The 15,994-nt window shown below is 45.4% G+C and overlaps 1 protein-coding gene across 1 annotated transcript; it reads left to right on the top strand.

Annotated features, from left to right (window-relative positions):
* The first annotated feature begins 531 nt into the window (after nucleotides 1–531).
* On the top strand, nucleotides 532–15,742 carry LOC123425950 (probable protein phosphatase 2C 62). The gene is made up of 5 exons (XM_045109725.1): nucleotides 532–922; nucleotides 5,349–5,600; nucleotides 6,961–7,246; nucleotides 14,901–15,055; nucleotides 15,404–15,742. Exons 1-5 carry the CDS (start codon nucleotides 884–886, stop codon nucleotides 15,542–15,544), a joined length of 873 nt encoding a protein of 290 aa, XP_044965660.1. The 5' UTR covers nucleotides 532–883; the 3' UTR covers nucleotides 15,545–15,742.
* Nucleotides 15,743–15,994: the final 252 nt, after the last annotated feature.

Consider the following 15,994-nt stretch of genomic DNA (forward strand, 5'->3'; position numbering starts at 1 on the left):
AACTCACATTAAACAGACAAATATGACGGAATTGTTCAATGCGCACCGTTCCCTTTTTCTTTGGCAACAACATAGTTGTCCCAAAGTTTAGATGAAAAAGTGTAAATGTCCATTAAATAAATCATAAAACATCAAAAGTAAATCACCCTTAGTGAAAATAATAGAAGCATACAAATGATTTAGCGTCAAGTGGCCATGTTCCACTTAATTGAAGTAACAAGCAAACGCTTGTTCTTTCTGCGAGGAGAGAGGAAACTACCCCAAAGTCAATTACTCGTGTTTGCAGGCCATTCTGCAACTTGTGGTTGACGACCAGTCAATCTAATTATACAGCTTTCAAGTTTTACACATGCTTTATCGATAGCTTGTCATGAAACTCCAGAGTGGTCAGGTGCCAAGTTTGTCAAATAGAGTCGTGGAATTTTGCCCCAGTCCTGCGTTTCACATGAAATGAAATGCTCCCAAATGTGAAATAGTATGAAAAGGACAGGGGGGAAGCCGACCGCTTTTTTCCCTGCCCGCACCCGACATTTCCATTGCCCCAACCCCTACCAATCTCAGGTCAACCGACTCTATCCAACAAGACCCAGCCCCCTTCGCAAGGCCGAAGCTGACCCCCACCCCCACCCCCACCCCCACCAACCCCTCCTCCCTCCCTCCCTCAATTATTATAAGTTGTTAGCATTGTTAATCACTTCAGAGTCGACCGATCCATCCGACCATCAGCTGTATTGTTCGGTGGATGACAGCAGGGGAGAGGTGCGATTCTGACTTTCTGAGGGGCGGCTGGATTCCAAGAAACCATCTTCTTGTGCTGCTAGCTAGGGGCGACGCAGTTTCTGTCAGGGAATTGTAAACCGGTGGTCTCGAGGAACCCAATCCCATGGCCGGCAAGGAAATCTACCACAAGATGAAGGACAAGGTAATACTTTCTTTCTTGTTTTCATCAGTTTGCGCTGATTTGCGAGTTTAGCTAGTAGATACATCGTATGCTTGCTTTTCTTGTCCTTGGCCTTGCATTAAAGATGTGAGCTGGAGTTTGAGAGTCCCGTGAAATGGCGGATGTGGATTGACGTGTTGTGCTTCAAGTTCGAGCATGTCTTGGGAAATTGTAGAATGATGATACTCAATCGGTTACTTTTGCTGGTCAACTATTTTACCTTCTCCAGTGATGCAGATGATTGTGAGTTGTCAAGTTTGGTCACCCGTAACGATGCCTGGTTACCATGGATCTTTGTATTACTCCCTCCGATCCATAATATGTGTCGCAGTTTTGAAGTTTGAACTGAGGTTGAACTAGGGAATAACTTTTTTCTTTGGTGGGGGTGGGGCGGTGGGTTGAGGTATATAGTTGGTTCCTTTCGGAGAATTGGTATGCATAAGTTTCAATAGCTGGATGGATTAACTTAAGGAAAGGAATTTACGAGGGTAACCTATTGTTCTAACCCTAGAATGTCACCGTGGTAATAGAAATGCTAATCTGAATGAAGGTTGTTAGTTTTGCAAAAGAGATTGCAAATGTCTTTTCAAGTGTTTGAGTGTTTTTTAAGTCAAATGCAATCAAGAACTACAAAGGCTAGAAGCAAAAGTTATAAGTTCCTCGTGTATATGCACTACTGCGCTACACATATGAATGTCTCATGTTCTGTTGTTAGGGAACAATATAAATTCCCTGTTTCTTGCTGATAGCTTGGAATGAAGAAATTTTGAGGAAGCAAACACTTTTGGGAACAAGAGAAAACAATTCAATATCTTGGTTGTAAAAGCATGGTAGGAGAGCACAATACAGTGGACAATATGCACAGGCTTAGATTTTAATTGACACTCAAAGGCACAACCGTCATGTTTGTTGGTTTAGTATGAGTTTTATTTTGTATTGGTGAAGCCTCAGTGAAAGGACGTGGATGTCGCCTGGAGGGGGGGGGGGTGAATAGGCGCTTTAAAATAATTACGGTTTAGGCTTGAACAAATGCGGAATAAAACTAACGTTTAATTTGTCAAGCACAAAACCTAAAACAACTAGGCTCACCTATGTGCACCAACAACTTATGCTAAGCAAGATAAACAACTAAGTGATAGCAAGATATATAAGAAGAAACAATATGGCTATCATAAAGTAAAGTGCATAAGTAAAGGGCTCGGAAAAGAGATAACCGAGAAACGCGGAGACGACGATGTATCCCGAAGTTCACACCCTTGCGGATGCTAATCTCCGTTTGGAGCGGTGTGGAGGCACAATGCTCCCCAAGATGCCACTAAGGCCACCGTAATCTCCCCATGGCCTCGCACAATGCAAGATGCCGTGATTCCACTAAGGGACCCTTGAGGGCGGTCACCGAACCCGTACAAACAAGGTTGAAGCAATCTCCACAACTTAATTTGAGGCTCCCAACAACACCACGAAGCTTCACAACAATGGAATATGGTTTTGAGGTAACCTCAAATGCCCGAGGCAATCTCCACAACCTAATTGGAGACCCCGACACTTGCCCAGAGTTTTACACCACAATGATTGAGCTCCAAAACACCACCAAACTTCAAGGACGCCAAAACATCCACGAAGAAGAAGAACAATCATTAGGGTACCAAGCACCCAAGGGTAATAAGCTTCTCAAACTTCACTTGCACGTATCACCGTTAAGAACTCAAACCAATGCAACTAATGCAATGACAAGAACACATGAAGCGGTCAAGTCCTTCACACTCAAATCCCTCCACAACAACAAAAGCTATGGAGGAATATGAGAGGAAAAACAAGGAGCTCACAAAGAACTCCAAGATCAAGATCTAAGGGGTCCCACTCACATAGAGGAGAAAGTGATTGGTGGAAATGTGGATCTAGATCTCTTTCTTTTCCCTCAAGAACTAGGAAGAATCATTGGAAGCTCACAGAAGGTCAACAATGGGAGGAGAACACGAGATCTATGGATAGGAAACCATTGGGGAAGAAGACCCCCTTAAATAGTGGGAGGAAAATTGCCCGTTATTCTGCCCAACGACTCAGCTAAGCGGTAGTAACGTGCACCTGGGTGGTACTACCGCTTGGGCGGTACTACCGTCCTGCAGAGAGCGGTACTTCTGCTTAGCCTAGTCGAGGGGAGGTAAGACAGCAGAAGAATTTTCTAAACGGTAGTGGGAGCGACAGAGGTGGGCGGTAGTACCGCTGGAGCGGTACTACCGCTCCCCCTGGGCGGTACTTCCGCCCAAAAATAGAAAACGCCCCCATGATGCCAGTGAGAAAAGATAAGCGGAAGAGAGGCCGGTAGGGGAGGGCGGCAGTACCGCCAGAGCGGTACTTCCACCCGAGAGAGAAAACCTTCCCAGAACTGCCATAACTTTTGCATACGAGCTCCGAATTGAGCAAACTCAAGCTTGTTGGATTGAGGACGACAAGGAAATCTTAAGAACATGCAGTTATGAAAATGCCAATGATATAGAGATGTGAAACCTCTATGAATGAAGAACCGGCAAAAACTCCCAACATCGAAAACATCATAGAAGATGCATATGGACTCCGTTTTCGATGAACTCGAGCTTGTCATGAAGATGATCATAAGCTCTACAACTCACAAAGAGAATCACCAAACAAGAACCAAGAAAGATGATGCAATGATGCAAATGGTTTGAGCTCTCAACGAACGATACGATCAAGCTACTCACTTGAGAGCCCCCCCTTGACATTACAACAACCTATCCTAAAATAGAAAAACCTATCAAGAGCAAACCTATACCTTGCACATAGTCCACTTGAGCTAGATGATGATGATCTTGACTTCCTGAAGATGGACCATCTTTCTTAATTGCGTTGGCTTGATGAAGACTAGTTGATTGCTCCCCCATACTCACTATGGGTGAGCCACTCTTCAACACATCTTCACAAGTCCATTGCCACCACAATGGACGGCAAGCTTCAAGCATGATATCTTCGTGATGCTCCACTTGAACTTGCACACCGCAATCTTGATGACGATCACCACTTGATGTCATCCTTCATGGGTCGAATGAGATCTTGACCACCATTCTTGATTGCGCTGGCTCGATGAAGACTTGTAAATTGCTCCCTCATACTCCACTATGGGTGAGCCACTCTTCAGCACATCTTCACAAGTCCATTGCCACCACAATGGACGGGAAGCTTCAAGCATGATATCTTCGTGATGCTCCACTTGAACTTGCACACCGCAATGTTGATGACGATCACCACTTGATGTCATCCTTCATGGGTTGTATGAGATCTTCCTCTTGACGCAAGCCCATGGAAACGCACCTAACCCCACATAGAACTCTCACGAAGACATGGGTTAGTACACAAAGCGTAATGGACAATGCTTACCATACCATGAGATCACTTGATCCCTCTCGGTACATCTTGTACGCTTTGTGTGTTGATCAATTTGATTCACTCTTTGACTTAGTCTTGATCAACCTTGTGTCTTTATGACCAATCTTTGGATAAAACCTTGAATGCCACCTTGGTCATTAAATAAACTCCTTGAAACCAACACATGGACTTCAAGAAGTGTCTATGGACAAATCCTACAAATATAACTTAAGGCAACCATTAGTCCTTAGGGATTATCATCAATTACCAAAACCACATATGGAGAAATATGCTCTAACACTCAGTGCTTAGAGCGTGTTTTGGAAATCAGGACGAAATGCACCGGAGTGGATTATATTTTCAATATCGGCCATCTCTATTAAAAAAATGATGCATGCTAGACGCCAAATCCCGAATGTCATTCCTACAGAAAAACGTGGAATTGCAGGTGAAAATCACATGAAATGCAGTCCTGCATGCCAAATCTTTTAAGTTTTACTTTGGTGCTTACTGGTTCCTAAATTGTGTTTGCTAATGAAGGCCATGTTTTTCCTACTAAACTAATTTTATGGAATTTATGAATAGCCGAGGAGCATAACTTTGGAAATATATATTACTATCTGAGAAACCTGGCAGTTGTGAACCAAACAAGACCTGTGGATGGAAAATGCTTGATACTACTTGACATGCTTGTGAGTTTTCAGAGTTTGCAATATAAGGTTAAAAATTTAGTTACCTAGAAATGTTATGCATTACCGGATGTCCAGACAGTTCTAGGAAAGTTCATTTTGGGGAACTATCTAGACAGGCTCATTTTGGGGAACTATCTTTTGTCTTTTTGTCTTGAAAGCTTCCTGTGAAGTTTACTCTTTTTAGTGCAACAAATGGTGGTTAGGGGAATAACATTTGCTTTCAGCTTTGTTGTGCTGGATGTTCCAACAAACTTGTAGTCATCTATTTGCCTTGTTGAGTGTTGAGGTCATTATCAGTATAGCTTGGTTGACAATTGGTCTGGATGTTCTTACAGGTGAAAGATGCTTTTAGTTCGTCAGGGCCAGAAACAGGGAAAGGCAAGACAAAATTGTCAGGCAGGCGTGTCAAGCATGGTTACCATCTTGTCAAGGGGAAATCAAATCATCCAATGGAGGACTACTTGGTGGCGGAGTACAGGCAAGTTGGGGAGCATGATTTGGGTTTGTTTGCAATATTTGATGGCCACCTGGGCCACACTGTTCCAGACTTTCTGCGTGCACATCTCTTTGATAACATCTTGAGCGAGGTAATGCTCCGATTCCACTTGCTTTAGATTTTTTAGGGTCAAAGTTCAGTAATTGTTGCCATGCCTATATGCTAAAATGTTGCTGGTGAGCAATGTTTAAGAAATCGGTAACGGGTAACTGGTCGGTCGGCTTAGGAGTAGCGACTAATCAGTGAATCGGCCTATTAACTGGATTAATCGGTCGACCATTAATCAGTAGATTAAATAGACACTTGCCAACTTATATCGTGATTTTTAATGTATTATACCATAATTCCACACACCTAGCTTTTAATATACCCAAATATTCCATTGTAGGCATATAAAAAATAGACAAGAGGTAAAATTAATAATCGTTATACATCCAATATATAAAATCTCAAAATTCGAAAATATCAATTAAATATTTAAACTTATCCATATGCTTGCTAACATACATCACACGATATACTCCAGATAACAACCAAAACCAACAATTCCATCCACCCATCTACAAAATTGTAATTCATAATCTACTAATATATGAATGTGGATTCTCCACTAAGATAGGGGAAAGATGGCAGCGCCTTGCCTACTGGTGACACGCCATTGAGGAAGAGATTGGGGAGCATCCCATGGGAGGGGATGGGGAGTGGCCAAGTGGGGTGGGGTCCAGGCAGGCGACCAAAATGTCGGAGCAACTAGATCTTGCTCGCGTAGTGTGGTCACTAGCACTGGTGAGGACACGACTAGCCACCGGCCAGGTTATGAGGGTATGAAAGGAGAACGAGGAAGCGGGAGGAGGGCCAAACCGTAGGTATTTAGTAGCAAGAGGGGGTAGCAGGGGATACGTGCCAAAATTTCGGGATTCGTTTGCCCACCAGTTAATGGGCCAATAGTGATTAATCGGTCTCACAACTGATCAATCGGTATGACAACTGATTAATCACTCTAACTGGACAATTAATCGGTCTGGCAAGTTAACACGATGAATAGGTGTTATTCGATTCGGTCACCCTAAGAGTAGCGATTAACTGGCAAGTTAACTGGTTAATCGGATGAATTCTTAAACAGTGCTGGTGAGAATGTTCTGCTATTTTATCTCAAATGTTTGGTTATGGTAGCTTCATCGGCATAAGGTGAAAAAGAAAACACATTCCAATCTGTAATGTTGGCAATACGTTTTAATAAGATTAGATTTAGATTTATTTTTTCTTCGTAGACTAAGAAATGCATATATTTTGAATGTATGATGTATTTTCTGCAATCTACCTGCAACTACCTTACTAGAAACAGAAAGAGCAATATAGGTTGCGACTTAATTCACAGCTTACTCCTATTTGGACATAGTCAACTGAATTTACAGCTGTACTGATTATTGTATTGATATCTGCATACTCAGCCAGAATTCTTGAGTGACACGAAAAATGCTATTAGAAAAGCATATCTACTTACCGATGAGAAAATATTGGAAAAAGCAGCTGAGTTGGGAAGAGGAGGCTCCACGGCTGTTACCGCCATCTTGATAAGCAGTAACGATAGTGTGAAGCTAGTGGTCGCAAATATTGGAGATTCACGAGCAGTTATTAGCAAGAATGGTAAAGCAGAGCAGCTTTCAGTTGATCATGAGCCTAGCATGGAGCGACAAATTATTGAGGAAAAAGGTGGATTTGTTTCGAACCTACCAGGTAACAACCATCTCTTGCCAGTCCCTACCATTTTTTTTAGAAAAGGAGGATTACCTCCGGCCTCTGCATCAGCACGATGCATACGGCCACTTTATTAATAAGTAAATAAACGGATCGCGGTTCAACATAGTCTCCGACATCGCAGCATAGAAATAAAAGTAGAGCAAAAAGTGTCACAACCGGCAAAACAGGCCTAGATGCCTAACCATCTATCCTATTACTGGACCGCCATCCAAACCGGTTGAAGATATCCCGTGCTACCATCTCCCATCGGGTAGACCCAGTAACCAAAGGCTCCCTGGTTTACGCAGGAGTGAGTAATGACCATGTACGGATCCATGCCGCAGCTCTGTGTAGTACCTGCAAAAAATGAATATGCGCATGTCTGTGAAAAACCCACATCATTCCTACAGTTTCATATAGCCCAAAGAAGTGCACAAACTCCAGTACGTATGTGTCTAGCAATAATCATATCAACTCCATCTAGCCACGTTCCAAATAACGAGTCGATGCTATCCGGAGGAGCAATATTAAAGGCTATACGAACTGTCTGCCATAGAACTCTCGCAAGTGGACATTGGAGAAAGAGGTGTGTAATGTTCTCCTCGTTAGCACAAAAGCTACATCGAGTACTTCCCTCCAATTACGTTTGGCCAGATTATCCTTGGTTAGAATCACCTTCTTGTGGACAAACCACATGAAGACCTTGATCCTTAGGGGTACCTTGACTCTCCAAATATTAATGGATTTTGGAATATTAGTTATGTTAATAAGATTCAGATACATCGACTTGACCGTAAATATGCCGCTGTTTGTAAGCCTCCAATGCACCCTATCAGGTTCCTCCGATAACCGGATGTCCATGAGTCTCCTCACAAGGTGTATCCAATCCGTCCAGCGATGACCTATCAATGACCGTCAGAATTGGATATTTAAAGGATTTGACTGAAGTACTGTGGCGACGTACAAATCCTTGTGTTGCACAATATTATAGAGAGCTGGATATTGAGCAACCAGAGGCATCTCCCCCAACCACGAATCCTCCCAGAATCTCGTACCCTCACCATTTCGAATAATAAATTTAGTTCTATTGAAGAAGGATGACCTCACTCTCATCAATCCCTTCCAGAATGGTGAATCATTGGGTTTGGCCTTTACGTGGGATAAGGTTTTAGAATGTAGGTACTTATTACGTAAAATTTGTACCCACATGCCTTCTGTCTCTACCGAAAGTCTGAACAGCCATTTACTTAGAAGGCATTTATTCTTTACCTCTAAGTTCTCAATTTCCAGACCTCCTTGGTCTTTGGGCCTACAAATAATATCCCATTTAGCTAATCTGTATTTCTTCCTGTCATCATCACTCTGCCAAAAGAATCTAGAGCGATAAAAATCCAACCTTTTGCGTAGCCCAACGGGTATCTCAAAGAAGGATAGAAGGAACATCGGCATACTCGTCAGGACCGAATTTATCAGAATTAATCTTCCCCCGTATGAGAGCAGCTTGCCCTTCCAGCAGCTTAGCTTTTTCTCAAATCGATCCTCTATGCTTTTCCACTCACTATTAGAAAGCTTTCGGTGGTGAATAGGTATGCCTAGATAACTGAACAGTAGGCTCCCCAGTTCATAGCCGAACAATTGTTTGTAAGTGTTTTGTTCATCTTTGGCTTTCCCAAAGCAAAACAACTCACTCTTATGAAAGTTGATTTTCAAGCTTGACAATTGTTCGAAGGGACAGAGTATAAGCTTCATATTCCTGGCTTTTGCTACATCATGTTCCATAAACAGGATAGTATCATCAGCATATTCCAGGATGGACACGCCGCCATCCACCAGATGCGGCACCAGTCCACCTATCTGGCCTCCTTGCTTAGCCCTTCCTATTAGAATTGCCAACATGTCTGCAACTATGGTGAATAGGATGGGTGACATCGGATCTCCCTGCCTGAGACCTTTGAAAGTTTGGAAAAAATGGCCAATGTCATCATTGACTTTAATTCCAACACTTCCTTTTTGTACGAATGATTCAATATGATTCCTCCATATTTCGTCGAACCCCTTCATACGTAATGCCTGCAGTAGGAATGGCCACTTGACCTTATCATATGCCTTCTCGAAATCCACCTTGAAGATAACCCCATCTAGTTTCTTCGAGTGAATTTCATGCAGCGTTTCATGCAGGACCACCACACCCTCCAGTATGTTTCTGCCTGGCATGAAAGCAGTCTGTCTCGGTTGCACGACCTCATGTGCAATCTGCGTCAACCTATTTGTTCCTACCTTTGTAAATATTTTGAAGCTGACATTAAGAAGGCAAATAGGTCTAAATTGTTCTATACGCACTGCACCTTCCTTCTTTGGCAACAGTGTCACTGTGCCGAAATTTAGGTGGAATAACTGTAAGTTTCCGTCAAAAAGCTCTTGGAACATAGGTAGCAAGTCACCTTTGATAATGTGCCAACACTTCTTGTAAAACTCAGCCGAAAACCCATCTGGGCCTGGTGCCTTGTTATTCTTCATTTGTGATATGGCTTCAAACACCTCTTTCTCCGTAAAAGGCGCGGTTAATAACTCATTCTCGTCCGTCCCGAGCTGAGGTATGTCCCCGACCATGTGTTCATCCATGGATACAAAATTATCTTCAGGAGCCCCGAAGAGTTTCTTATAGTACTCAGAGATATACAATTTCAGATTCTCGTGTCCAACAATTGTACCCATATCTTGCTCAAGCTAATATATTTTTTCTTTTTATGTTTTCCATTAGCTATCAAATGGAAATACTGTGTGTTGTCATCACCTTGTACATCCTGGCGAACTTTTGCTCTAAGTGCCCACTTCAACTCCTCCTCTCTGAGTAGTTGTTTTAACTTCAGTTCAGCCTCTGTTTTTAATGACCTCTCATTGTCATCTAAAAACGCATTTTCGGCTTTTATGTCTAGCGTATTTATAAGTTCGAGAAGCCTTTGTTTCTCTTTCTTATAAATACCACTTTCATGTTTTGCCCATCCCCGTAGGAATTGACGCAGGTGCCTAATCTTATTTTGCCACCTGTCAATCTTGGAGGTACCACCCGTGTCCATAGCCCATTCCCTGGCTATGAGGTCCATGAAACCTTCTCGTTCAAGCCAGCCTAATTCGAAAGAGAACAGGTTTTTATTCCCCATATGTGTAGCCTCACCTGAGTCCACAAACAATGGGGTGTGGTCGGATATAGCTCTAGGCAAAGCGCGAACTGTGACATGAGGGAACTTCTGCTCCCAATCCACACTCGCGAGAACCCGGTCCAACTTTTGAACTGTGACATGAGGGAACTTCTGCTCCCAATCCACACTCGCGAGAACCCAGTCCAACTTCTCAAAAGTTGGATTGGGTAAATTGTTCGCCCATGTAAATTTTCTGCCTGATAGCTGAATTTCTCGCAAATCAAGGCTTTCGATGATAGGATTAAACATAAATGACCATCTGCCATCAAAGTTATCATTGTTTTTCTCATCTCGTCTTCTGATGATATTGAAGTTTCCACCAACCAAAATTGGCAACCGCTCATCCCCACAAATCCGGACAAGGTCAGCCAAGAAGTCCCTCTTGAGCTCAGGCTGGGCCGCCCCGTATAGTGCTACCAGGGCCCATTGGAACCCATCCACCTTCGATCGAACTCTAAATTTGACTGCAAAGTTCCCAAACACTACGTTCCGGACTTCCAGCGTCTCACACCTTACCCCAAGCAAGATCCCACCAGATCTTCCTCTTGGAGGTAAACAATGCCAGTCGAAATCAATACCACCAGATAACGTGCCTAAAAATTGTGCTGTAAAATTATCTCTCCCAGTTTCCATCAATGCAATGAAATCTAATTTGTGCTCAATAGACATTTCTGCTAGAAATCTTCTTTTAGCCAAGTCTCTCAGACCTTTGCTATTCCAGAAAATTCCTCTCATCTCTCATCATGAAATTCCTTCGGTGTCTTAAATCTTGCACTTCTGCGCACAACTGATACCGTATACACCTTTCTCTTCCATGTTCTTTTCGGCCTATCCTGAACATTGGACCGGTCCACATAACCGGTCTCCTGTTGTGCGCAAAGCATCTTTTGTATAGGAGCCACATACCCCTCGTCAACAATATCGTTTCTCTCATCAGGCATAAGTGGAGAGGGCACAAGATCCTCACATAAACGTTCTAACACCCCCATCCCTAGGTCATTTAAATTGGAATCATTCATTGGTTCCACAACAGCAATTTTTCTAACCGTCTCGATAACCCTCTCAGCTTCTAAATCTAGCAGGTCATTAACAGATTTAGAAATTTCCTTCGCATTACTACCCAGTGATACCCCAAGTTCATTCGCATTTAGAATTATATCATCTTCAGAAAAATGCAGGATAGAGCAGCTCGTGTCAATAGACATACCTGTCGAGGTCTCGATGTCGCGAATCTTCGCCGTCCGCATGGCATGGCCCATCTGCAGCTCGTCGACATCTGGTTGAGCTTGTAGGCGAGCACTCGATCGCCTAGCTCCAGTAGCTGGGTCCGGAATGCCTCCAAACTCGACGACCTCCACAATAGAGGGCCTTGTCAGACTATGACCGCCTATCACATGTCCAACTTGGCCAGCTCGAGCGCCGCTACCTGACGCCCTCCCCGTGTGACTTGGCTGACGTGCGAAGCCAATGGGAGTCGAGATGGGCTCGTCTCTCGGCGCCTCGGCGCATGCAGTCAGACTTCGGTCCTCCGAGTGTACCCTCGTGCCGGAAGAGAAACCACACTCGACTCCGCCTTCAGTCTGCGCCGTCGCGGATGGGCCGAAGGGCTGCTGGTCACCCAATATCACCGAATCAGCCCCGACGCCCTGTCCTGACAACTCCGTAGTTGTAGTGATGCGGTGCTGGACTCCAGCCACTGGCCCAGGAACAACCACGGTACCAACACTTGCGGATGCTCCATTCCATGGCGAGCCGGGGGGCGTGCCAGCACGTGTAGGCGTCTCCGGGGTTGTAAGCCTGGGCAACTCCCGTTCCTCCGGGTCCTCGCTCTCCACCCTGGCTCCCCAAAGTCTACCAGGAGCAGAAGAAGACCCAAAGGAACCAAACCTGAGTTGATGCGCAAAAGACGAACCGAGAGAATGCTTGCTCTTAGCATTCTCCTCTGGTTTGTCAGCTGAAGATGAGCCTCTGTCAGTGCCATCTCTCGGCTCTGTCTCCTTATCTAGGTTACCCTCACCTCCATGCCCCTCATCCGTATCCATGTCAACCTGTTTGGCCAGCTCGTGAAAGTCCTCACTCTCTAAATCAGTATCCAGATCAAAGAATCTACCATCATACGTCCATCTCACAGTGTCTGGAATATGCTCAACACTGATCACGGAAACTAGCAGACGAGCTATTCCCTGTGCTCGAGTGAAAGGCATGTCCACCTTCTCAGTCTTACCAATCAAAGACCCAAGGCTCCAGGTGACCATGAAATCATCCAACGCTCTGCGGGGAGCACCATTAATCCGAACCCAGAGCTGCATTAGAGAAGTCCCCTCTGGATCTTTCTGGGTCCATGCATCAAACTCCAGAATATAAGTGTTGTTTGGAACTCGACTCATCCCAAACTTAAGCAACTTGGCAAGATCCTCCTTAGTAGGAAACTCAACCCTGTAAATCCGCTCATCAAGCTTAATCAGATCTCACCGAAAAGAAGCAGAAACAAGCTCACGCAGCCGCTGCACAATCTGCTCAGCGGTCAAAGTTCCACGAGTAACTTTCACCACCCCCGTCCTGGTGTTTTCAGGAACCTGCGTAACCGCCCTTGGTGACTCAAAAAACATAAGCTCCGGGCAGCATGCCCCATAAATAATAACCACGGGCTTCGGTTTCTGCAACAGGGGACACTCGCCTGTCTCATGCTTGGGCTTGCGGCATATGTCACATAGTTCAACCGTATACTCTGCCACAAAATGTCCCTGTCCACCGCAGCGATAGCACGTCATATTTTCCTTCTTCCTAGCCCATTTGGAAGCTCTCTCACCCTCGGTCTTATCGTTAGATTTATCCGAAGCAGCCCCTTTAGTAGCAACCGTCGGCACCTCGACCTCCGCGAGAGCCCGAACTGTTTCTAGAGCTGCACTCGAAAGAACCTCCTTCTCTGCACCCTCCGCTGCCGAAGTCGCCGGCAGAGTGCCCAACCCAACAGTTGTTGTTCCTGAAGAATCAGCTCTTGGTGGGATATGGCTACGCGGACGGCGTCCACCACCCCTGCCCCCATAAGGGCGATATGCCGGCCTGTGCCGGTTGATGGGACCTGTGGCACCTTCAACAAATGGCCCCGGAGGTCCGTTGAAGCCCCAATTGCCACCATCGCCACGTCCACCGCCTGTCGAAGATGAGCCACGATGCAATCCATTGCCATACGCGTTGTATCCATCGTCTCCCCACCGGTCGTGGGAGTAGTTCCTGCCTTCGTTCCTGCCATCGTTCTGCTGTTGACCTCGTCCCCTGCCTAAGTATCCACGCCCACGAGCAGCCTGCTGGGCATCTCCATGACCCCGAGCAGCCTGCAGTCCGTCTCCACGCCCCTGTCCCCCGTTCGCGCCAGGCCCAGCCGCAGCCTGGGAGGCGGCTGCGAGTTACCGCCAGCCATAGCCGGCTTAGCCACCGGCAGGGGTTGAACGCGAGCAGCCCTGCCCGGGCTTAGCGCAGGGAAACCTGGTTTGTTCCGGCGGCGGACCCTAGAAGCAAGGCGGCTCGTTTCTGGATCGAACACAGGAGCAGACGCGGAACAGTTTTCTGAAGAAAATACGGTATCGAGGGAGTCAGCTTGGGCCTCATGATGGGCCACATGCCCATCATCATCTCGACCCACGACCGACTCGGCCTCATGCAGCCCAACCGGACCCAACAGGAAATTCAAACGCCTCGGTCAGATCTCAGCGATCTCGATCGCCGGCGCCGTCGCGGCCGTCTCCGGCGGGATCCTTTTCTTCTTGTTACGAACTGTCATCCACGCGGAAGGATGTATACAATCAGCCAGAGTTAACTTATTTAAACTTACCTTAGGGATCGGTCCAATCCACGGACGAACAGACGCCGCCGTCGCTCCATCTCCTGGTAGTTAGCCGCCTTCATCTTGAGTCGCTGCCGATCCTTCTTGGAGGCCATGATCGTGGACATGTCTCCATTCTCATCTAGGGCGCCGTAGTCTTCCGATGTCGTAAGCGATGAAAACTCCGGCGAGACTCCATTTGACGCCTTCTCAACATCGCCGGCTTCGGCTACCACCCAGAACCGTCCTCCTGGCCGTGAGGAAGCACCCCGGCGAGGTGTCGAGGTCGCCCTGGACTCTCCTCCCGTCGCCCCCCCCCCCCCCCCCTCCTCCTCCTCCTCGACGCCTCCCCCATCCTGATCCCTGATCCCAACTTTTGACAGTCCCTACCAATGCGTTGCTGTATGCCTGAAAAAGTATCTTCTTTCGAATTTAATGGTTCTGAATATTATTTTTTTGTCCTGAACCTTGTCTAGTGACATGCCCAGGATTTTCGTGTTATCTGGTAGCAACTGACAGTGGCACTCACATGATTCAGCTAATAGCAGTTTTCTTTTTGCTAGTAATTGTCGCAAGCTTACGATCTTTACTTTATTGAGGTTCAAGTCCGAACATGTCTCATTTGCAGGAGATGTCCCACGAGTTGATGGGCAGCTGGCTGTTGCAAGAGCATTCGGAGACCGGAGCTTGAAAAAGCACCTCAGTTCTGAGCCACACGTGGCTGAGGAAGTCATCGATGAGAGTTCAGATTTCCTAATTCTAGCAAGTGATGGCCTGTGGAAGGTGATGCCTATAAATCTCACACCAATTATTCCTGATGGATTGGATCTAACTTGTGCATTATTTATCTAAGCTCAGTAAAGCAGTTTATGTCCTCTGACCTCTGTGCAGTCATCTATGGGGATGTGCACGCTGCACTATATGATTTGTTTTTGAACATAGTGCAATAGTGTTTGTCCAAGGATGTATAGCACTTAGCCGCGCTTTCATGTTTAGCTTTCATTCGTTTTGCCATGGACCAAACTTATTTTCTGATTAGATGAATTATCAGTTCATGTATGGGTTGCTAAGATGCATCTGGTTACTTTACATTTTGCAAATGACACTAATGCAAATATGACACAAATTCAGGTGATGACCAACCAAGAGGCTGTTGATGAGATCAAGGACATCAGGGACGCACAGGCAGCTGCGAAACATCTAACGGAGCAGGCGGTGAACAGGAAGAGCAAAGACGACATCTCCTGCGTCGTCGTAAACTTCCACTGCTAGCAGAGCTTGAAGCTGCTAGCCTCTCAAGTGTACAATTGCTTTTATGTCAGATTGGTTTTACGGTTCAGCTGTTGTTGGTCGGATATTGTGTTCAATCTTTTCTTGTTGGGAATAATCCACCACCCAAGGGGATCAAGGTTTTTTTAGAATATTGTTGTTTGTTCAAAGGCTATAATAAAAGTGTTTCTCTTTTTGTCATTGTAAGTTGTATTGCGAGTTCCTTGGTTTCCTTTGGGTCCAGTTGGGTTTTAGGGTCGGTTCCGGGACCAATTTGATTTGTGAAAATTCGGTGGAACTTCACCGAGCCCATAGCAACACATGAGCATTGTCCTAGGCTTAAAAGATGTTCACGATTTTTCAAAATGGTCATGAACTAAAGAAAGATTCACACATTTTTAAAATATGCACAAATTGATAAAATGTTGATAGATTTATAAATTGTCACGAATG

This window comes from Hordeum vulgare, chromosome 2H (genome assembly GCF_904849725.1).
Source record: "Hordeum vulgare subsp. vulgare chromosome 2H, MorexV3_pseudomolecules_assembly, whole genome shotgun sequence".
Classification (NCBI taxonomy): Eukaryota; Viridiplantae; Streptophyta; class Magnoliopsida; order Poales; family Poaceae; genus Hordeum; species Hordeum vulgare.

Excerpts from the sequence above, each read along its gene's own strand:
- LOC123425950 (XM_045109725.1), top strand. The coding sequence starts at position 884 with ATGGCCGGCAAGGAAATCTACCACAAGATGAAGGACAAG. Across the intron at positions 923-5,348 it reads ACCACAAGATGAAGGACAAG|GTGAAAGATGCTTTTAGTTC; the intron begins GTAATACTTTCT and ends ATGTTCTTACAG. Across the intron at positions 5,601-6,960 it reads TTGATAACATCTTGAGCGAG|CCAGAATTCTTGAGTGACAC; the intron begins GTAATGCTCCGA and ends CTGCATACTCAG.